Source organism: Pleurodeles waltl, chromosome 3_1, assembly GCF_031143425.1.
Source record: "Pleurodeles waltl isolate 20211129_DDA chromosome 3_1, aPleWal1.hap1.20221129, whole genome shotgun sequence".
Taxonomy (NCBI): domain Eukaryota; kingdom Metazoa; phylum Chordata; class Amphibia; order Caudata; family Salamandridae; genus Pleurodeles; species Pleurodeles waltl.
Genome location: NC_090440.1, coordinates 1,962,589,026 through 1,962,612,569, shown reverse-complemented (window position 1 = coordinate 1,962,612,569; position 23,544 = coordinate 1,962,589,026). Strand labels below are relative to the sequence as shown.

The following is a 23,544-nucleotide window of genomic DNA, read 5'->3' as shown; positions in this document are numbered from 1 at the left end:
CGCTTTATTCCTGCTATGTCACACCCACCCTCGCCCCATATTTCTCCCCTGAAGCCTGCTGCTTAGAAACCCTCACTGGGTCAATGTTTCCTTTGTTGTCACTCTTTATGTAATGCGGCATTCCACTGTATGTCTTGTGGTTTAGCAGAGAATTTACACCTGGTGATCAGCACCTCACAATCTGGATTTTGTTGCAGAATGCTGCTGGTCGGTTTCTTCAAATAGTTTTTAATTTTTATATATTTCTATTGCTTCTTACAGCATATTGCTTTACTAAAAATGTTTCATGTCCCTCATTCACTCCACGACTGCCAAACTGACAGCAGTTCTGAATGAATACTTACTCTCCATCTCGCCCTCTCCGACCTGACCCCCCCGCACACATCCACAAACATCATGCCATAACGAGAGGGTGTCGTTAGAACCAGTCGGAGGGGTACTTAGTGAAAGCGACTTCAAATCATACGCAGAAAAGAACTTCTGGAGTCAGCCATAAAGAAACATACTGCATTCATGAAAGGAGCTCATGACAGGAGCAGCATCAGTGGAACTCACCACGCCCCCACATCTTGTACACAGCCAATGGGTGAGGTCGATTCATTATCCAGCAGTTCCCATAACATGTTATGTGGTGACATACAAACAGGCTCGAGTGACTTTTACAAAACAACTCCAACCCCCACCTCTCAGGATGTAACATAGCTATTGCTTCTCAGGGTCGTGGAGTCAACTAGGGATACACCAGCTGCTACTCCTGGCTTCTTCTTTACTACCCACTCCTGTGCCCGTGCTACCCCTGATCACAGGCAGTCGCGGGAGCAAATGAAAATAGGTCTCAAAGATCATTGCTTGGTGTCTGTAGTTTCTACTCCCTGTCCTTCGTCACCGCCTCACCAGCAAACAGGAGGCTGTTAAGTGGAACAAGAGATCAGCTGTGTGACGTCATTGAAACGCCATGCGTGTCCGATAACACTCCCACTACACCTGACATTTTGAAAAATCGGTGTCCATGGTAGGGACACGTTCTTGTGAGGATGATGATGCGTACGATGAGTTCAAGGAGGGGTACATTTTGGCCATGGAGACCCTAGGAATGAAAAGGTCAAAGTGAAATCCAGACAAATGGGAATAGCTGATAGCCTTGGGCTGAGGGCTCAGGTACATGCAAAAGTGAGATTTTAAGCGTAAATACTAACACACACAAGGCAATCTGTGCCAAACGTTTTGTTAATCCAAAAACACAAATGAAACTCTACACCTCTATCTGCCATTTGAGCTCAAAGTGAAAGATGCCCCTGAAAGCATTAAGAATGAAACACAGTTGTGGCACTTTCACCATTTAGGTTCACACCGGAAGAGCCTGTACTGGGTTTGTGCCTTCATTGTATAGTTGGGGACAAGAGATGGTTTCGAATTTCAACAATGCAGAGAGAGGGGCCTGCCAGAGCACTGTTTGGAAAAGGAGAGACACATTTTTTGAACACCTGTCTGTATTTGAATCACGACCTGGAAAAGAATTAGACGAGTATAAGGAGGCAATGGAGATATTTAACAGACATTGTAATGTCCAAAGGAGCTTAGCTGCTGTATAGCAAACATTCTTCTTAAGAGACCAGAATTCTGGGGAACCCATCAACACATAGGTGACAGCTTTACATATTCTTGATTCTTCATCTGAATTTAAGAATTCCACTTAACAATTAGTAGATGACCAAGTAGTTGTAAGGTGTTGAGATCAACATATACAAATTAATTTATAAACTTGCAAAAATCCAACCTTCCTAGATGTTGTAAAATTTGGGAACACTGTTCAGAATGTTAAAGTATTGAGCAAAGATAGTAAAAATGCTCTGTGGTGCGATCAGAAAAAACGTGGAAAGGGTGGCAGTGTTAGGAATTCTATGCAAAGTTTGCAAAGATCTAGTAACAAATCATGTTACAGATGTAAACATTTGAGACAATGGGCATACTCGGAATAGTGCCGGTCAACGAAGAAGGGATGTATCAATTGCAGTTTTATTGTGCATTTTACCAGAGCGTCGGTGTGGTGCAGTAGAAAACGAGTTAGCTTTTTAATGCTGACCATAGATTGCAAGAAGTTTGGGAAAAAGTGTGCTTACTATCTAAATCGGCGGAGAAGCATTCTGTTTAGAGAGTAGTGCAAAGATCCTTTTGTAGACATTTTTATTAATGGAACTGTGCTAGATTTCTAGATTGATTCTGGTGCACAAATTGATTGATTAATGATTATTGGCAAAATATAAATTTCTTAAATGACTTTTCATAAAATTTGTGGTGGAAAAAATTGAAAGAACCAGATGTTAGATCTGAGGCTTATGGAAGTCTCACAATAAATGTGATTAGGGGTTTTGATGCTAGCACGTGGTTTAAGGGCAAGACTATTTTATGGAAGGGATGTGCGGCTGATAACTGCCAGGGCGTGTTGATTTGGTTTGATCAAGGAATGCTTGATATGATTTTGTGGGCAGACAAATAATTCAAGTGATATTTTATGATTGTTAGAAATGGGGTCTCTTGTTGGCAGAGGTATACACCCTTGTCCAAGTAGGGACCACAATTCTAGGCAGGGTAAGTCATAACAAAACCCAAATTATTCTCTGGTCACCCTCTGGTAGCTTGACAGAGAGCAGGCAGGCTTAACTTAGAAGGCAATGAGTTGTGCAATAACTCATACAGTAACACAGTGAAAACACCACAAAACTACACCACACAGGTTTAGAAAAATAGATAATGTTTATCTGAATAAAATAAGGTCAAAACAACAAAAAGCCAATGTACACAAGCAAAGTTATGATTTTTTAAAGATTAAATCCCACTAAAGCACTTAGAAACACAATAACTCCAACTGGGGCTCTCACAGCCTCATTGACGGAGTCGTTCCCAATAATTTGATGCCACAGGCACTGGTCACGGAGTCGCACGGACCCGTAGGCACCTTTGAAAAAGAAGAAACAAATATGTCCACAGAGTCGTGGAGGTGATTCGTTGCTGGAGCTGGTGTGGCGTCAGTCACTTACGGCGTCCAGGGAGGTGAGACATCGGTTCTGTCCGGTTGCAGGGGGAACTGGTGCTGCATCAGTGGTGAGGCGTCAGTTTCCTGTGATCCAGTGGGGTAGATGGATCCAATCATTCAAGACCTGATGTGTTGACTTCACAGTGTTGCAATCACGCTGTGGAACGTCAGTGGCATTGCGTCAGTGTCATACTTGCCTTGCAGGCTGCGATCGTTGGTGCAGGGAGGTCCACGGAGATGAAGCATGCAACGGTGAGGCATCAAGCAGCAGCGGCGGTGCTGGAGTCACTGAAGTCGGTACTGGAGTTGCTGCAGTCAGTGAACTAGCTAGAAGCTAGTAGGTGAAGTCTTTGTTGGCCCTAAGACTTCAGGACAGGAGGGAAGCTCAATCCAAGCCCTTGGAGAGCACTTTTGGGGAAGCTAGAGTCCTTCCAGAAAAGTCAGAGGCTAGCAGGCAGCAGGGCAACAATCAGGGCAGCAGTCCATCTCAGCAAAGCAGTCCAGATGAGTCCTTTGGGCAGCCAGGTGGTTCCAGACAGTTCCTCTGACAGAGTTCAGGTGTAGATCCAGAAGTGTCTGATTTGGTGGGGTCAGAGACCCAGTTTATATAACTAAAACTGCCTTTGAAGTGGGGGAAACCTCAAAGAGTGGTTTTGAAGTGCACAAGTTCCTCTTCCAGCCCAGTCCTGTCTGCCAGGATCTCTGTGGGGGGTTATCAGTCATTTGTGTGAGGGCAGTCCTTTGTGCACTGGAGAGCCCCTCCACCCTTCCTGCCCAGGAGACCCATTCAGTATGGAGATGAATGCAGATGTGACTGAGTGTCCTGTGTTTATGGCTGTCTGGGTGGAATGCACAAGGAAAGCTGTCAACCGGCACATACCGGTTGGCACAGACTTGGATTGGAGACAGGGCTGTAAGGCAGAGATGGCAGTAAGTGCAGAGAAATGCCCACTCTCTAAAAGTGGCATTTCTAAAATAGTAATAGTAAAACTAACTTTACCAGTAAGCAGGAATTTCTATTACAACTCTGCCCATACTAAACATGACAGGGCTACTCCTTCCAGATCAGAATCTACCACTTACAATTTTATGAGGGCAGTTCTAATGCCAGTCTATTAGAGGAGGAGGCCTCACAGTAGTGGAAAATGAATTTGTGAGTTTTTCACTACCAGGACATGTAAAACACATAAAGTATGTGTTGTTAGAAATGGGGTCTTTGGTTGACAGTCAGGTTAATACCCCCTGTTCAAACAAGGACCCTCACTCTAGTCAGGGTAAAAGAGAATCATCCTCAGCTAACCCCTGCTTACCCCCTTGGTAGCTTGGCAGAGCAGTAGGCTTAACTTCAGAGTGCTATGTGTAAAGTATTTGTACCAACACACACAATAACTTAATGAAAACACTACAAAATGACACAACACCAGTTTGGAAAAATAGGAAATATTTATCCAAACAAAACAAGACCAAAAAGACAAAAATCCCACATACACAAGTCAAGTTATGAATTTTTAAAGATTAAACTAAAAAATAGCCCTTAGAAAAACAAAATGCTTCAATGAGGTGTTAACACGGCGTCGTGACAGAGTTGTTCCCAACAAGCCGACACCAGCGGTGCCAGACACGGAGTCGCGTAGACCCCCAAATACAGTACCTTTGGTGAAGAGTGAAAACAAGTCGATGCGCGAAGTTGGGGATCGCGGCGTCGGTGCAAAACGTTGAATCCGCGCACTTCGAGCGGCGTCGGTCACGACATGGTGCGGCGACTTCCACGGAGTCGCGGACTTCAGCGGGGCTGCAGCGGCATCGGGCCTGCGAAGAGCGTCACGTTCCAGTGAAGGTCACAGCGTCAGGTGCAGGCGGCGTCACCGGATTCAGCAGCGGCGTCGGTCCGAAGTCGTCCGAAGTCGATTTCCTTGGATTTCCACCAGTTTTCCTTTCAAGGGCCCAGGGACTGGATAGGGCACCACTTGTCAGAGCAGGAGTCTCTCCAGAGACTCCAGGTGCTGGCAGAGAGAAGTCTTTGCTGTTCATGAGACTTCAAACAACAAGCTCTAAATCAAGCCCTTGGAGATTTCATCACAAGATGGAAGGCACACAAAGTCCAGTCTTTGCCCTCTTACTCTGGCAGAAGCAGCAACTGCAGGATAGCTCCACAAAGCACAGTCACAGGCAAGACAGCACTTCTCCTCAGCTCTTCAGCTCTTCTCCAGGCAGAGGTTCCTCTTGTTTCCAGAAGTGTTCTAAAGTCTGTGGTTTTGGGTGCCCTTCTTATACCCAGTTTCTCCTTTGAAGTAGGCCTACTTCAAAGTAAAGTCTCTTTGGAATGTGAAATCCTGCCTTGCCCAGGCCAGGCCCAAGGCACTCCCCAGGGGGTTGTAGACTGCATTGTGTGAGGGCAGGCACAACCCTTTCAGGTGCGAGTGACCACTCCTCCCCTCCCTCCTAGCACAGATCGCTCATCAGGATATGCAGGCTACACCCCAACTCCCTTTGTGTCACTGTCTAGTGTGAGGTGCAACCAGCCCAACTGTCAAACTGACCCAGACAGGGAATCCACAAACAGGCAGAGTCACAGAAATGGTATAAGCAAGAAAAAGCCCACTTTCTAAAAGTGGCATTTTCAAACACACAATCTCAAAATGAACTTTACTAAAAGATGTATTTTTAAATTGTGAGCTCAGAGACCCCAAACTCCACATGTCCCTCCGCTCCCAAAGGGAATCTACACTTTAATCAGATTTAAAGGTAGCCCCCATGTTAACCTATGAGAGGGACAGGCCTTGCAGCAGTGAAAAACGTATTTAGCAATATTTCACTGTCAGGACATATAAACCACATTACTATATGTCCTACCTTAACCATACATTGCACCCTGCCCTTGGGGCTACCTAGGGCCTATCTTAGGGGTGTCTGACATGTAAGAAACGGGAAGGTTTAGGCTTGGCAAGGGGGTACACTTGCCAAGTCGAATTTACAGTTAAAACTGCACACACAGACACTGCAGTGGCAGGTCTGAGACATGATTACAGAGCTACTTATGTGGGTGGCACAACCAGTGCTGCAGGCCCACTAGTAGCATTTTATTTTACAAGCCCTGGGACCTCTAGTGCACTTTACTAGGGACTTACTAATAAATCAAATATGCCAATCATGGAGAAACCAATCAACAATACAGTTTACACAGAGAGCATATGCACTTTAGCACTGGTTATCAGTGGTAAAGTGCTCAGAGTTAGAAAACCAACAGCAACAGGTAAAAAAAAAAAAAGAGGCAGGAGGCAAAAAGATTGGGGATGACCCTGCATAAGCAAAAAAGTCCAACATGTGTCCTGCCTTTTACTTACATAGCACTCTGCCCTATGGGTTACCTAGGGCCTTCCTTAAAGGTGACTTATATGTAGAAAAAGAGGAATTTAAGGCTTGGAAAGTAGTTCTAAATGGCAAGTCGAAGTGGCAGTGAAACTGCACACACAGGCCTTGCAATGGCAGGCCTGAGACATGGTTAAGAGGCTACTTATGTGGGTTGCTCCATCAGTGCTGCAGGCCCACTAGTAGCATTTAATTTACAAGCCCTGACAAAGTGAGGTCAGAAAAAGAGTAGGAGGAAGGCAAAATGTTTGGGGTGACCCTTCTGAGAGTTATGTTGGTGTGGAAAAGTACTATTGACAGTACGTTCTGATGCAAGTGAATGTACACTGCAGGAAATGAAGAGAATTAAAAATCTCCAAGATAAAAACAAGAATATGTTTGCTGAAGGAATAGGTGAGTTGAGAGGATTTTAAGAAAACAAATAAAACAAAATAAGCTAAAAGATAATGTTATTGTGATGAAGCACAGCTTAGGGGCACAGCTTTGAAAAGTGTTATCTGATTCTCTGGATAAAATGTGCATGGAAGGAGTTATTGAGCCCATATAATCATTTTTACAGTTGTCACTAATTGTAGTGGCACTAAAGAAGAACAAAGAGATCAGACTTTGTATACACTTACACAGTCTTCATTGAGCTATATGGATGGACTGTTCCCCACTATTAAAACTAAAGAAACAATGGCGTTAACCTCCATTTTGTGTTTCTCTGGTGATTTTGTGGTTAGATTCCAACATCTTACTTCTTTTGTCATTCCGGATGGTGTTGTCCTATTCAAAATGATGTCTTTTGAGGGTGGTTTCCCCAGAAGCCATCTGTCAGCACCTAAGGCACGCCATGCTTAAGGGGTGAGCCCAGGTACTTGCATTCCTAGCTGCGCCTGTGATTTGTCTGGAAAATTAGGATGAACGTCACCAAAGGTTTGTAAAACTCAGAATCTTGAAAGTAATTGAAAAATCTGCTTACCTAACAGATTTCAATTGATTTCTTTTATTGGTTTGGGTGAATGGTATTCACGGTTTGTGGATTTCTTTTGACAGTTGGAGAACCAGTGACGAGATTATTTAAGAAATGATGGATGCTGTGCTTTTGGACAAATCAAGATTAGGCTTTTGGGGGTAAAACTAATTCATCAATTTCATCCTTGTATGAAAGTATAATTAAAATGTGATGCAACTATAGAATGTTAACTCAAAAGAGGGGAGTGGGTGAGAAATGTGGCATTTGCCTCTTGCATTCTTAATCAACAGGAGAAACAGTATTTTGTTTTAAAGAATAAATGCTGGCTTGCATGTGGCCAGTCTATATGTTTAAGAGCTTTGACTAATGTTTTAAATTCACAAAGAGAACAGCCTATGAGCCACTAATACATTTTGGGCAGTACAAATGCTCATTCTGGAAAACCTACAAAGAGGACAGCCAAGTCAGGCACAAAACTGTTGGAATAAGATTTCCGTATTAAACACATACCAGGGAAGCAGAATGGGAAAGTAGATCGTTTTGTACAGATCAACTTTGGAAAATAAAAGAGAGAGTAGAGAGAAGGATGCAGAGAAAAATATGGAGTGTCTAATGACATCTGTAGACCTGGGGAAAAGATCCCGTGTGAATGAACAGAAATGGAGGAAAGCCCTACAAGAGAACATTTTGCTGAATACGATTCTGGAGTTGGTTACAGGTGGTTGGCCTAAAGAAAGGCGTCTTGGGGGTTAGTTGGGGTATTTTACTTTTCTCAATATTAAAGAATTGTTTTGTTTGGCACTTATTTCTCTTAGATAGGCTCAATGAACTACCACTGAAAAACTGTACATCATGGCAGTATAAGTTTTGGCTTCCAGCAGAACATAAAGAACTCACTGCACTCAGGCACACCTAATGCTAAAATGGAAGGGATTTAAACTAGGAGCATGTAATTTGCTTTCCTGTACTTACGAGCAATTTCAACTAAATTATGCACTATTATGCATAATTATAAAAAACACAAATCCCTCTTTTTGTGCTATATTTTACATTTTGACAATTATAGGGTATACAATGTTTGAATGTGCAGAATATTTGAGATACGTCTCTTTGTATTCAATCTTGAAAAGTTGACCGATACTGTGGTATTCTAGTACAGAGATTTATTACAGAAACATCGTCTATATCAACAAGGATGTTATGCTGAAAAGGGGAAAAAAGGGCCATCCAACATGTTTTTCACCCCTTTGTCGCATGCACGCCTGTCACATTTTCAAGGCAATTGGTCAGGTGTCAAATCAGAGCAACTGTTAATAGGCTCAGGCTTGTTGCTGGTCTTAGTGGTGAGATCTAGTTCCAGTGTTCTAGTTGGTATAGGCATCCCATGTGGGAGTGAAATTCGGTGTTCGGGTAGCCAACGGTAGCAGTATAAAGTTAACAGAACAATCAATCAATCAATCACAATATTTGTAAAGCGCGCTATGTACCCGTCAGTGTTTCGAGGCGCTGAGGGGAGGGGGGGGGGGGTGCGCTGCTGTTTAGCGGTCGAAGAGCCAGGTCTTGAGGAGCCTTCTGAATGCGAGGAGGTCCTGGGTCTGGCGTAGAGATGTGGGGAGAGAGTTCCAGGTCTTGGCGGCGAGGAAGGAGAAGGATCTGCCGCCGGAGGTCTTGCGCTGGATTCGGGGTACGGTGGCGAGGGCGAGGTTGGCGGATCGGAGTTGACGTGTTGGAGTGTAGAAGTTAAGTCTGGTGTTGAGGTAGGAGGGTCCGGTGTTGTGAAGCACCTTGTGAGCGTGGGTGAGGAGTTTAAAGGTGATCCTCTTGTCTACCGGGAGCCAGTGGAGTTCCTTCAGGTGAGGGGAGATGTGACATCGGCGGGGTATGTCGAGGATCAGTCGGGCGGAGGCATTTTGGATACGTTGGAGTCGTTTGATGTCTCTGGTTGGGATGCCTGTGTAGAGTGCGTTGCCGTAGTCAAGTCTGCTGCTGACGAGGGCCTGGGTCACCGTCTTTCTGGTTTCTGTTGGAATCCACTTGAAGATTCTGCGGAGCATTCGAAGGGTGTTGAAACAGGAGGAGGAGACGGCGTTGACCTGTTTGGACATGGTGAGGGCGGAGTCCAGGATGAAGCCGAGGTTTCTTGCGTGGCTGGCAGGGGTGGGCAGGGGTCCGAGGTCGGAGGGCCACCATGAGTCGTTCCAGGCCGAGGGAGTGCACCCGAGTATGAGGACTTCCGTCTTGTCGGAGTTGAGTTTCAGGCGACTGTTGTTCATCCAATCGGCGATGGCTTTTAGTCCCTCGTGGAGGTTTGATTTGGCGGTGAGCGGGTCTTTGGTCAGGGAGAGGATGAGCTGGGTGTCTTCGGCGTAGGAGATGATGCTGAGATGATGTTGGCGGGCCAGTTTAGCGAGGGGGGCCATGTAGACGTTGAACAACGTAGGGCTGAGGGAGGATCCTTGGGGGACGCCGCAGATGAGGTTGGTGGCTTTGGAGCGGAAAGGGGAGAGACGGACTCTCTGAGTTCTGTCGGAGAGGAAGGATGAGATCCAGTTGAGGGCTTTATCTTGGATGCCGGCTTCCTGGAGGCGGGTCAGTAGGGTGCGGTGGCAATAGTATTGGTGGTAATAGTAATAGAATAGTCAGTAGGGTGCGGTGGCAATAGTATTGGTGGTAATAGTAGTACAATAGTATTGTCCTGCTGGTCCAGGTTGTAACTTAACCAAAGTTCATATACAAGTCACTCTTGTCCAATTTAGAATGTTGTAATAGAGAAGAGATCACTGAGGTCTGGGTACCCATGTCGGTCATCCCTTGCTTTTATCCACTGTGCTATATATTAGTACAAAATGCATTCTCACTCCAATTGTTTACACGAGGATGCATTTCACACTAAAAGTCCAAATCAGACTTCCATGCTGCACCACCATCTGGTGCTCCGCCCAAAGAAAACCTTCTCCATGGCCACCAGCCATTTGAGGAAGGGAAATATGTATGTATGTAAATCAGCTTCCCATAATGTCATTGTTGCAGGGTTAGATGCAGGTCTTTATTATAGCCATGTCTGTATGTGTTACAAGTGTAACCTTCACAATTTAGCAAAGTCATGATCTACCTGACCATTGTCACATGGACAGTGGCTGCCATCACCAGATTATTCAGACATGTTTCAACATCCTTGGCCTTCATTTGCACATGCAGATTGACATTTGGGGCCTGATTTATGAAAAGGTGGCGCTGCCTTTACGTCATCTTTTGACGCAAAAGCAGCACAAACTTTATGTTTTGTAAGTTTGCACCCCTTTTGCATCAAAAAATGACTTAAAGGCGGCGCTAACTTTTCATAAATCAGGCCCTTGGTCTTTATTGCTGTTTGCTCAGTGGGCTTGTTGTGAACTGTGTGTGTGGGGCTGACTGTATATACATGCAACATTGGCTGCCATCGTTTTTGACTTGATCCCTACGTCAACCATGTCAATGGTAGTGTTTCTTCTGTGTTTTCGCGGATCCATATCTGACAAACACAATTCACAGTAAGATAGAGCAAGCCAACAATGGACAAGATAGCTTATTGTGATTGTCCAAAGCAATGTGATAGTATTGTTGTCCATGCAAGGTTTTTATCATATTTATCCGTATTTTCCTGTTATACATAAATGTCAGCAAATGTGTTTGTAATTCATAATTTGGTGATTTTATTATGCATTTGAATTGTGGCAGCGTTCCGGTGGTGCGTTTTGAGGGTCACCAGAATTTTCAGCATGAAGAGGATCTTGGTGCTATTTCCTTCTTTCCTTGTGCGCTCGCGCAAATTCTAATAGCAGGCAATGTTTTTTCACAGGCAATGTATTTTTTCATATGCAACATCACTGTTCTTCTTCACATGGTAAAACGGGATGGAATTCTCAATGCCTTAAAGGCACAGGTAAAAACCTGTAATAATGCACAGCAGAATTAATGAACAAAACTTTGTAATACTTTCGCTCCACCCTACTCGTAATTGGAGTCCTAGTGAATGAAATCTTACCAAGAAACAGGAACACATGCATAAAATGTATGAGATTCATACACACCATGAAAACTGATCAGGCATTAGGATGCATACCTACATATATAGCTCTGATCCACAGAAAGACTATGTATATATATATCTATATATATATATAGATATATATATACATATACATACATACATACATATATATATATCTATATATATATATATATATATATATATATATATATATATATATATATATAGATATATATATACAGTTGATGAACTCTGACCCAGAGACACAACTACGTGCATACAGTCTACCCATACATCCCTGCAGCAGATCATGTGTGTATATGGCGTATTCGCAGCTGGCGACGGGGCAAAGTTGCAGGGTGGGGGAGACAAAACAAACACAATTAAAAAAAAAATTACCTTGACCCCGCCGCCCCGCCTCTCTTCTGCTCCCCACTGCACTGCAGGCAGGCATAGGCTCCCACTGGGCAGCGGGAGAGTAGCGTCAGGATTGGCCGGAGTGCCCTCACTTTGCGCTTCCAGGCAGACTGGGAGCCCTTGCCTGCTGTCTCCAATCCGGCAAAACAGTGTCGGGTTGGAGAGAGCTTAGTGCGCATGCGTGTTTGGCCATCCTGAGACAGCAAGTCAAACACACATGCACACTGAGGGAGTGCACGCCACTTCCCTTCATGGCTGTCATCGCCCCTTTAAAAATATAACAATAATAAACATAGTTTATTATCATTTTATTTTTAAAGTTTTGCAGCTGCTGCTGCTGGCAGGAGGGCGATGCACCTCCTCCACAGCAGAGGAGCCGCAGCTGATATGGCGTAAATGATGGCTAGTGAAGGGTAGCAGCTGCCACCATTATCTTTCTCTTTGATACCAATTATATTTGATATCCCTGGTACCAGGAATCATGCACACTGTGGCTTCCTATAGTTGATGATTAGGCCCAGCTTAGCATTGACTTTGCATCATGCAAGGGGACACAAGGACAACACAAAAGCTTCAGTAAGATTTACAAAGTCACGTAAGGGGCGATTTACACCACTTTCCATGGCTTTGTGCAAAAAATGTAACACAGACAGCAGCTTGTGCTTGATTATGTTACATTTCGAGTTGGGAGGCAGTCCATGGGTGACACATGGGTGTTCCTGTGCATCCTTCTAGGCAATTGACCTAGTTCCAGATGTACAAATCTGTATGTGTCCTTGGGTTTTTTCATCTTTTATGCTTGATGCATTCTGCATCACGTATAGAAACAGGAAAAAGTCTCTTTGGATTGTTTTTATGCAGGAAGGTATTTGCACAAAAACAATCCTGCCTGTAACGCAGGTGCCCTTGTTCTATGGTGCGAGGGTGCCTGCGTTGGTGCAAGGCAGCACACAGTAAGCCAGCAAATAGCAGAAATGCTCTGTAACATTGTAAATATGGAGCATTTCTGCTCTCTTTCACATAACATTGTTTGAAATGATAGTAAATCTGCCCCTTATTGTCATTCCCATAGCTCTCAACAGTAAATAGGAAGCTGCTGGGGGTATAAAGGCAAGGAAAGGACACAACTCTATGATGTCATCAGGGCTGAAAGGATGTGTGATGCCACTTTTAATACCTTTGGCCTTTTGGTGACTAAACACACATGTATCACATGGTTTTAATAATACAAACTAGTGTATGGACTCCACCATCTGTCTTACTCACTCATTCAAAAAGTCAAGGTTGAAGCCAACGTCTGGAGCAAAATTGTCACTCTCCTTTTCGATCTTGGAGTCGAGGGGCACCCTGCCTTTATCTTTATCTCCCACTTTTCTGTTGTGCTGCTGGTTGGGCCCGCTGTCCTTGTCATGGGCTTCCAGGCTAAAGCGTTTGTTCTTGCGGAGTGAGTCTGTTGGTACATCTGAATCGGAGTTGTAGTCCGATGCGTTGCTCATCTTTGCTGCGGAGCTTCCCACAGGCCTTGGAAGAAGGTGGCTTCAGATGTACCACGTTGGACGTGACCTGGAGGGGGGGTCAAAGAAATTGTAGTTGGAGTTTCAAGGTGGACCTGTTTATTCTTTTATTTTGATGTATTACAAAGCACATTGTCATCAAACAATTACTTGGTAGTACTGGAATTTATAAGGACAAATATAAACAATACAGTCTGAAAGATAAACTAGTAGTTAAATCCATTCATAGTGCAAATGTGTGCGTGTGTGCAGCTAGCACAGTTGTTGTACTGGAAGGGTACCTTGGCAATACAAAATACTATCCTGGGACAAGCTTAAAAACCTTTATTCAATTTGGATGTGTGCTGTACAGTGCAGCACCCATGCAAATTCAGAAATTCAGAGACCAGGAGAGGTCAAAACATGTCTCCTTTTTAATGGCATCTGCAAAGAGGCATTATGTTTTGGTGCAAACCGCTGTTTACAAATTTTAGTAGACAGGGCTTTGCATGAAAAAAACCATGGGTAGCTGCATGGAACTCCCCTCCATCCCCGATGCAAAGTAACACAAAGCAGCTAGCACTACTTTGCATTACTTTAGAGCTACTTTCTAGTGCAAGTTAATTTTTGTGCTGGAAAGTAAATTCCAAATAAACATTGTTTGCCTGTTTGCGTAACCTTTGTGAGGCACACCAGGTACAAAATGTTAGTGAATCTGCCCCAGTGACTTTTTAACTGTTAGCATGAAATGCGAAATTCCTGGATTTTCTACTAGGCTCCTCTTATACAACCCAGCTCACATCTTCAAGGTTCCCTGGATATTTTCCTGGGTGATTAGCACGCCATACATGTGATAATAACATAACATAGCATAACATAACTCTTCAGCTTTGTTTATAACCATAAAACAGTTGAATGTCTTTCTGAAAATCACACCATCCCAAGACTGCAGTTCCATAGATTCTTCTGCCTGTTTTAACACCTCTCTATTATAGCCTAGGAGGCTGGCATAGCGGGCTCTTTCGGCTCGGGCCTTTAACAAGGGAGCGGGCCTTCAATTGCCGGTAGAGCCTGCTATGGTGGGCTCTAAGGCTATTAGAACATTCTGCCACTAGAGAGCAGAATGTTCTAATAAATAAACAAGCATTGGCATAGCCAATAGGTCTCGCCTTTGGGATCTTATAAGTGTTTAGCCAGAGCTATTGGCTTTGTCAGTGTCTTTAAGCTATGTTGTAGAGCAGCGAGGCTACTGTGCAGCATGTTGAAATGTTATAATAAAAAAAGTGTTAGAAGCATTTTTGTTACTTTATATATAACCAAGAAGACATGTACAACTCAACTATCTTATAAAAAAAAACAATTAACATAAAAAAATGTATTCTAGTATTTTTGTCCCTACAATGCTGGCAATTTCTTCCTGACCGTTTTAATGCTTGTTTGTTATAGTGTTTTTTGTTGGGGGTGGGCATTAACAACGGGAGGGTGGAGGTTCGGAAATAGTACACAAGCAGCGGACGGACTCTAGGGGAGAATCAAGAAATGGCAGATTCCAAGGGCAGACTGCACCTATGGCAATCGCCATATTAGAAACCGTGTGGACAGAATGTGAAATGAGTATAATATGTATAGAACCACTGAGGCGAGAGATAGAGATTGGAAACTGAGGTAAGAGGGTTTGTAGAAGGGAAGAAACAGACGTGTGAGAAAGACAGACTGAGTTAGTGTGAGGAGAGCAATAGAGGAGAAATAACAATACCCAGAGGATGGTCAAAGGGTGGCAGAGAAAGAGAAACTAGAGACAGAGAAAGAGTAAGACATTGTGTATGTGCTTGAGCGAGAGACAGAGGTAGCGAGAGAGAGAATGAACGGAACTAAGAGAGGGAACAGATAGTACGTGTCAGAATGAGAGGAACCACAGGAGAGATTAAAAAAAGGAGAGGATAAGTGCATGGGTGAAGGGTAGACAGAGAAAGAGAGAAGGCAGAAGGCTAGAGACTGAGAGAAAAGAGCAGCAAAGAGGAAAAGAAAAGAGGAGAGGGGAGATGCTGAGAGCAGGAGTGGAAAGAGATAAACAGAGGAGAGAAGGAGGAAGAGGAAAAAGTGTGAAATTATTTAAATGCAAATCTGGCTGCTAACAGTATAGATTTTGTGCGATTATGAAATACGTGAGATGGAAATCAACTCTGAACTGGATAATCTTAAGTAAAATTATCAAGGGCTACAAAATCAAAACTAATATACTCCATCCAGAATGCACAGTCAAAATAAAAAGCCTCAAAGGCCTCGATCTCATATGAGAAGGTAACCGGAAGCCACATGAAAGGAACACAAGAGTACATCATACGAGGGTGGGAGAAATCAAACATTTACAGGCAAATGTTTACAAAATTGCCAAAGTTTGATAACATTTAGAATGTTGCCAACTTTACAATACTTCTAAATGTGCTTTTGCAAGCTTTTCTTTCATGCGTGTTCTTTACTCTGTCAGTGGTCAGTGGTGTGATTAAAGCTGCCCACTGGAGTGCTCCAGTCGGTGCGGGAGAGGAAACTGAAGGGGGGAGGTAGGCAAAGTGGGGGAAAGACGAAGGACAGGTAAAAGAAAGGGTGCCATGGCCAGGGAGTACCGCAGAGATCGCCCTGCAGAGCCACACTGCCGGACTCAGCGCGCACATCCCTGTAGGCACCCACGGGGAAAGGGGAGGGAAGAGATAGATGATGTGCCCCCTGGAGAGCAATGGGAAACATGGCCTGCAGCTGGTTCACGGTCCTTTCACTGGACAGGTCACACTGGGGAGGGAGGCACTCAAGGGCTCTTAGCCTCTCGTGATAGCAGAGGCAGGGAAGGGATTGTGACGTCCTATAGCCTTATCTTGCATCCCGGAAGAGGAGGAGGGCGCACGCAACCTCTGTTCCCCATTGGGATTGCATTTTGTGAGCAGCAGGCGCCTATACAATGTTACATACATGAGCAAGAAGTAGGTGCACAGCTGCAGTGGCTAAGAACCATGGCCCCCCTCGTGCACCACTGTAGTGTACAACATCCTGTGTTTATACAGCGCTGGCTACTGCAGCTTTACATGTTCTTGGCACTGATAAGTAGCAAAATATATATAAAACTACCTGCCTGCTAGCTACACAGAGCAAAAGCGCAGAGCGTCTTCACTAAATCTCTGCTACCGCCAGTGGAACGCTGATGCTCATTGGATGGCGGGGACCTGTGTAACTTTCTTCTCTCAATGCACTGCTTGCAGGACTCATTTCCAGAGATTGCCAAAGCCCAAATGACGTAATGTTTGAGTTCACTAAAATAAGCAAGCAATGCAGTGCCGCAGCTACAGCTGGGCAAAATGACTAAATGAGCAGCAGTCCGAAAACACGAGCCGCGATCTCCAAAATATTACCTAAAGTAAATAATAAAAAAAATACAATCTAAATTAACCGACACAGGAGCATTGCCCTTTGTAGCCTGATGCCTCGGCAAACATAAGTCGTGGAGTGTCTCAGCTACAAGCTGGACGCAACAGCAATGCAAAACGCGACAATTCCAGGCACGCAGCTGCGGGGAGCACAGCACAGTGGGGGGCGCCCGCACCTATCATAAAATGCCTTCAGGCCTGTTGGGGAGTAGCTTCCGGTACGATACTCTTGCCGTGGGGCTGGAATCCCAGACAGTCTTGAAACATGAAGCGCGGCGTCCTTGAAATGGGCATGTGCTGATAAAACAAATGAAAGTTTGGAACCCAAGCAAAAACAGGCTACTGGTTGGAAAATGTAAATGCCGGCTGAAACATGAAGCACAGCATCTGCATTATGCTAATACACGAGCCAAGGCAAACCAAGATAAAATATAACAGGCATGAAGGAACATAAAAAAAAAACAAGCATTTGAACTGCAATGGGTCTTGCGTTCGCTCGAGTTAGAGTTATTAGCATTTTCCTGCCACACAAACTGAAAATAAAAAGTAAAACAGTTGACATAAGCGGCCAGTTCAAAGCGATGCCGTGAGCTCGCAGAGACAGACCAAAGGAACAAGCATTTTCAATGCAAGAACAGAAAATACGGAGGGAGTAAGGAATGGAATAAACAAAGTCACACATGACTGAAGATGAAAACTGACTAGAGCCCTGTTAACAGAAACAGACTGGAGCCACTCAAACAACCAGCACTCTGGACAAATGCTATTAGCCTAAGTAAAAAATAATCCCTAAGCACATGCTACATAGGCAGAAGTGGAAGGGTACAAGTACTAGGGCCATGCTCCAGGGGAGTGTACAACTGTGGAAAAGGTGGGACAAAGAGCAAGGATTGACCACTAGCAAGCAAGGATTCTTTAAGGGCACTGAAACAAACCAGTGAAAAAGCAGAGACCCCACAAAGAAGTATAGAAGTATATACTAAAGTATATACAAGAGGTCTCGAGTGCTCGACCTAAAAATAAGTCCTCATGGAGTCTGAGAGGATTAAAATCCCCTCGGGCTCCGTGAGGCCTTTGTTCACAGCTGTTGCTGTGAACAAAGAGAACATTGGAATGTTGACGCTCAGGCTTTTACCAGCCAGTATAAGCCCAGAGCACTCCATTGTCTGCAATGGAGCTCCCACCATTCCAATGTTCTAATAAAAGTTGAGTCATTAGTGCACAAGAAGATGAAGCACAACATCGCCATGTGCCCCGTAAGTAGTTAATCACAATTTGATAATTACGTTAGTACAACCAATAATTGTGCTATAGCCATAACATTGTTCTAAATTTGGGGATGACGTGCAAAAGAAAAGTTTCAAAGGGGCTGATTAGGACTTTGGAATATGATAATTACTCTGTCATGGCAACGTACTCCAAGTTCAGAGATGTCCACCATCCCAGCAGACATCGCTTGCATTGGCAGGAACTGTGATCACTGCGATTCCTGGGAATGCCGGGAAAGTGTGCCGTGCAGCCCCGTCAACATGACAATTCCGTATATTACACTTTCAGTATCATTTTTAATTTTTAAAAATAAAATCACAAACTAGATATATATATATATATTTTTTTAATTAAAAAAATAATGACACCCTTATTATGGGAATTTTCTGCCATGCTGTGGAGGTCATTAAAATATTTTACTTTCACTTACTGCCACGTTTTGGATGGTGGCGTGTGAAAGGAAAAACTGGCCATTTGTTCAGCCTAAGTAGGGAAGCATCCTGAACCACGAGTCGTGAGCCATGAAGTTGTGGAAAACAAAAGCGAAACAACGCTTTCGTTTTCCACGACTTCCTTGTTTTAGGGCCTTAACCACGCATGTGTGAACCTCATACGCGATCAAGGAGGAGGTAAGTTGGGCTGGGACTGGGGCTGATTTTTTGGGGGTGGGGTGGGGGCTCGGGGTGAGTAAGGTTTAGGGGTGGGGGGTCAGGGTTTAGGTTTTAGGGGTGGGGTAAGGGGTTGGGGTGCTTTAGGTTTTAGTGGCAGGGGTGGGGAGTCGGGGTATTTTTAGTTTTTGGGGGTGGGGTGGGGGGCTCGGGGTGATTAGGGTTTAGGGGCGGGGGAGGGGGTCAGGGTTTAGGTTTAAGGGGTGGGGTGGGGTGGGGGTTGGGGTGCTTTAGGTTTTAGGGAAGTGGGGTTGGGGTTGTGGTAATTTTGGGGGTGGGGGTTGGGTGTTTGTGGGGGTGGCGGGGTAGCAGTAATTTTTAGGGGTGGGGGTCCAGGGGAACGCATGCTGGAACCATGCATGCTGAACACTAATGCCTTTACCAGGAATGCCTTTACAACGAAAAATCGTTGTTAAGGCATTAGTGATAACAACGAGGTCGTTGTTCCGACCTCGTTGTTCAGGCATGGGTGGTTGAATCGCTCGTTGTTTCGGCATATAACTGTCGAAATAGGATGGGCAAACAAATGGACAAACCTCCAAAGGCCCATAGTCAATGGAAGAATTCTGAAACTTGCGGCTACCCCAGCCACTGTTAACCGATAAGTTTAGTGTGTGTTACTAAGGAGCAGTTAGAGATTGAAACAGATTTCTAAAAGATTATGGAGACATTTTATTTCCTTGTGAACATATTAAACATGCCAGAACAATGCGTGCACACATGCCTCCAAACATGTATCAAAGTGTTCATAGTGCTGTGAGTAGTAACACTGAAGTTTCAGGTGAGCAAAAAGTGAGGTGAGACATTCTGATTTGGTGGAAACTAACTGTTACTCGACAAAGAGATAATCCACAAATGGAGCAGACTGAGAACATGTCAGTGTGTGCACAATGTAACCCATATTTGAATAGCTTAAAGGGACATATTTTAAACATATTTACTTCTTACCAGGGACCTGCAGTAATCTACCACTTCCCAAACATACACACAGCAACTTGAGCTTTTCTAGACTGTGGGTAAACACCACATCAGGTTATAGTCTGACTCCTGCCTGCGGCCAGACCAGGAACCAAAAGCAGCCCTGGAAAATCTTGCCAGACCAGACCAGCCCCCACACATCATGTAGTGAGCGAGCACTGCAAGCAAGCATGCCAGCTGCAAAAAGGGTTGGGGTTCTCCCCTCAAGAAGGTTTTGAAAAACAACTACCAATATTCTACATTTTACAACGTATTTTTCATTATCCAACCTTATCCAATCTTTGAATGGATGGATTGAGATCGGACACAGGGCTGCAAGGCTCAATGAATGAATATTTGGACGGTGAGGAGTGGATAGATGAAATTATTTAAAGAACGACTAGCAGTGAATAAAGAGTTTGGATTATTAGAGCAAAAGGTCTCAATGTACTGACCAAGGGTCGGCGCTCTTGTTAACATTTTAGCTTCATCACTAAAACATCAACATCCACAAACACAGCAGCCACAAATCCTTTTGAAATATACACAGCCTAGATCTGTTTAACACAGTGTACTGATTTTGTGCCTCATATAATTTAATGCAATGCATTAAGCTTTATTCTAAAATGGGAAAAATAACGGCTAATTAAATAGTGGCTGAATTATACAGGAAACCTTGCATCAATCCGGCTTCAGTTTGCACATTGTGTGATACTAGATAATTACTTTTTTAACAGTTTCTTCTTTTCCTTATTCCTTCCATGAAAGCACTTTGAGATACATCACTTCGTGTGTACGCTGCACATAAGCAAAAGACCATACTGTTACTCCATTTGTAGTGACACACAAGGGCACAAATAGGGGACAAAATACAGCTTTCCTCTAGATTCACTAATAGCATCCTCCTCACATCAGTAGTGGTGGAGGCATTAATGTTTCTAAGTTTAAGATTAGAATCTGTCACTTCTAACAATTGCCGCTGAATGAAATGGTATAATTTAGTATACTAAACTAGAAATATTCTACGGAGATCACATTATAAAGAAATAAACTGTTTAGCATTTTGAGAAGCCTCTATTAAATATGTACTGGACTCTCTGAAGCAAGCAACAAAAAAACCTGAGATTAGTGCTGCTCCTGGTGGCCTTGTAGGAGACAGGAACCACCCAAATGTAGAAACAAATGGTTTCAAAGCGTCAATCAGGAATGAGCCGGAAAAGCAACCAGCCCATTCCATGCAAAAAAGAAAATGGCTTCCACCTGCAGTGAAACAAGCCCTCGCCTTTCCAGTCCACCAAGAAAAAGCCTGGTGCCTAGTAACCCACACATCAAATTCAACAGCTTAGAGAATAGATTATGACAGAAAGAAGTAGGGTTACTATGTGTAGGAGGCTGGCCTGGCTTATAGTGGGTACCTAGTGGTACTTACACCTTGTGCCAGGTCCAGTTATCCATTATTAGTAGATTAATAGTGTTCTAGCAGCTTAGGCTGACAGAGGTAGCTATAGCAGAGCAGCTTAGGCTGAATTAGGAGACATGCAAAGCTCCTCCTATACCACTTATATCATATAGCACTATATCATAAGAAACACAATACTCAGAGTTACTAAAAATAAAGGTACTTTATTTTAGTGACAATATGCCAAAAGTATCTCAGAGGATATACTCCCTTAGGAGGTAAGTAAAATACACAAAATATACACACAAACCAAAATCAGGTAAGTAAACAGAAAAATAGTGCAAACACTATAGAACACAATACGATGCAATAGGCCTAGGGGCAACACAAGCCATATACTCTGAAAGTGGAATGCGAACCACGAAGAGACCTCAGGCCTACTGTAGTGTGTAGAGGGTCGCTGGGAGTATAAGAAAACACTAAGGGTGTCCAGGATACCCCACCACAAGACCCTGAAAAGTAGGAGTAAAGTTACCCTACTACCCCAGAAAGACAGTAAAGTCGAGATAGGGGATTCTGCAAAGACAACAACTGACTGCAAAGCACTGAAGATGGATTCCTGGACCTGAGGACCTGCAAAGGAAGGGGACCAAGTCTAAGAGTCACACAAGTGTCCAGGGGGGGCAGGAGCCCACTAAACCCCGGATGAAGGTGCAAAATGGCTGCCTCCGGGTGGAAGAAGCCGAAGATTCTGCAACAACGGAAGGTGCCAGGAACTTCTCCGAGTCATGGTTAAAGATAAAGGGTGCTGCCCGGGCCCAGGAAGGACCAGGAGGACGCCACTTGGATGAGGAGACAGAGGGGGCACTCAGCAACACAGAAAGCCCACACAGAAGCAGGCAGCACCCGCAGAAGCACTTGAACAGGTGTTCAAGAAATCTAAGCAACACAAAAGAGGGTCCCACGAAGCTGGATGTCAACTCAGCGAGTTGAGCAATGCAGGACGGAGTGCTGGGGACCTGGGCTGTGCTGTGCACGAAGGAATCCTTGCAAGAGTGCACAGAAGCCCTAGCAGCTGCATTTCACGCAGCACACAGGATTACTGTCTGGAGTGGGTAGGCAAGGACTTACCTCCACCAAATTTAGACAGAAGGACCACTGGACTGTGGGGGTCACTTGGATCCAGCTCCTGTGTTCCAAGTACCATGCTCGTCAAGATGAGAGGGGACCCAGAGACCGGTGAAGCAGAAGTTTGGTGCCGGCGGTAGCAGGGGGAAGACTCCGTCAACCCACGGGAGATTTCTTCTTGGCTTCCAGTGCAGGGTGAAGGCAGATGGCCCTCAGAGCATGCACCACCAAGAAACAGTCAAGAAAGTCAGCATGAGTAGGCGCTACAATGTCGCTGGTAGTCTTCTGGCTACTTTGTTGCAGTTTTGCAGGCGTCCTGGAGCAGTCAGCGGTCGATCCTTGGCAGAAGTCGAAGAGGGAGATGCAGAGGAACTCTGGTGAGCCCTTGCATTCATTATCTGAAGAGAAACCCACAGGAGAGACCCTAAATAGCCCTCAGAGGAGGATTGGCTACAGAGAGAGGTAAGCACCTATCAGGAGGGGTCTCTGACGTCACCTGCTGGCACTGGCCACTCAGAGGTCTCCATTGTGCCCTCACACCTCTACATCCAAGATGGCAGAGGTCTGGGACACACTGGAGGAGCTCTGGGCACCACCCCTGGGGAGGTACTGGACAGGGGAGTGGTCACTCCCCTCTCCTTTGTCTAGTTTCGTGCCAGAGCAGGGGCTGGGGGATCCCTGAACCGGTGTAGACTGGCTTATGCAAGAAGGGCACCATCTGTGCCCTTCAAAGCATTTCCAGAGGCTGGGGGAGGCTACCCCTCCCCAGCCCTTCACACCTATTTCCAAAGGGAGAGGGTGTAACACCCCCTCTCAGAGGACATTCTTTGTTCTGCCTTCCTGGGACTGGGCTGCCCAGACCCCAGGAGGGCAGAAACCTGTCTGAGGGTTGGCAGCAGCGGTAGTTGCAGAGAAAACCCCAGACAGCTAGTTCGGCAGTACCCGGGGTCCATGCTGGAGCCCTGGGGATGCATGGGATTGGCACCCTAATACCAGATTTGGCATGGGGGGACAATTTCATGATCTTAGTCATGTTACATGGTCATATTCGGAGTTACCATTGTGAAGCTACATATAGGTATTGACCTATATGAAGTGCACATGTGTAATGGTGTCCACGCACTCACAAAGTCCGGGAAAATTGCTCTGAACTATGTGGGGGCACCTTTGCTAGTGCCAGGGTGCCCTCCCACTTAGTAACTTTGCACCTAACCTTCACTAAGCGAGGGTTAGACATGTAGGTGACTTATAAGTTACTTAAGTGCAGTGTAAAATGACTGTGAAATAATGTGGACGTTATTTCACTCAGGCTGCAATGGCAGTCCTGTGTAAGAATTGTCTTAGCTAACTATGGCTGGCAAAAGAAATGCTGCAGCACATAGGGATCTCCTGGAACCACAATACCC

The 23,544-nt window shown here is 44.7% G+C and overlaps 1 protein-coding gene across 1 annotated transcript in view; it reads right to left on the bottom strand.

Annotated features, from left to right (window-relative positions):
* Positions 1 to 23,544, bottom strand: part of LOC138285856 (transient receptor potential cation channel subfamily V member 1-like) — a 342,258-nt gene that overhangs the window by 212,212 nt on the left and 106,502 nt on the right. The window contains exon 2 of the mRNA XM_069226332.1: positions 13,075 to 13,371. Within this exon, the coding sequence (XP_069082433.1) occupies positions 13,075 to 13,304 (230 nt within the window). The 5' untranslated portion in view covers positions 13,305 to 13,371. The remainder of the gene's footprint in view (positions 1 to 13,074; positions 13,372 to 23,544) is intronic.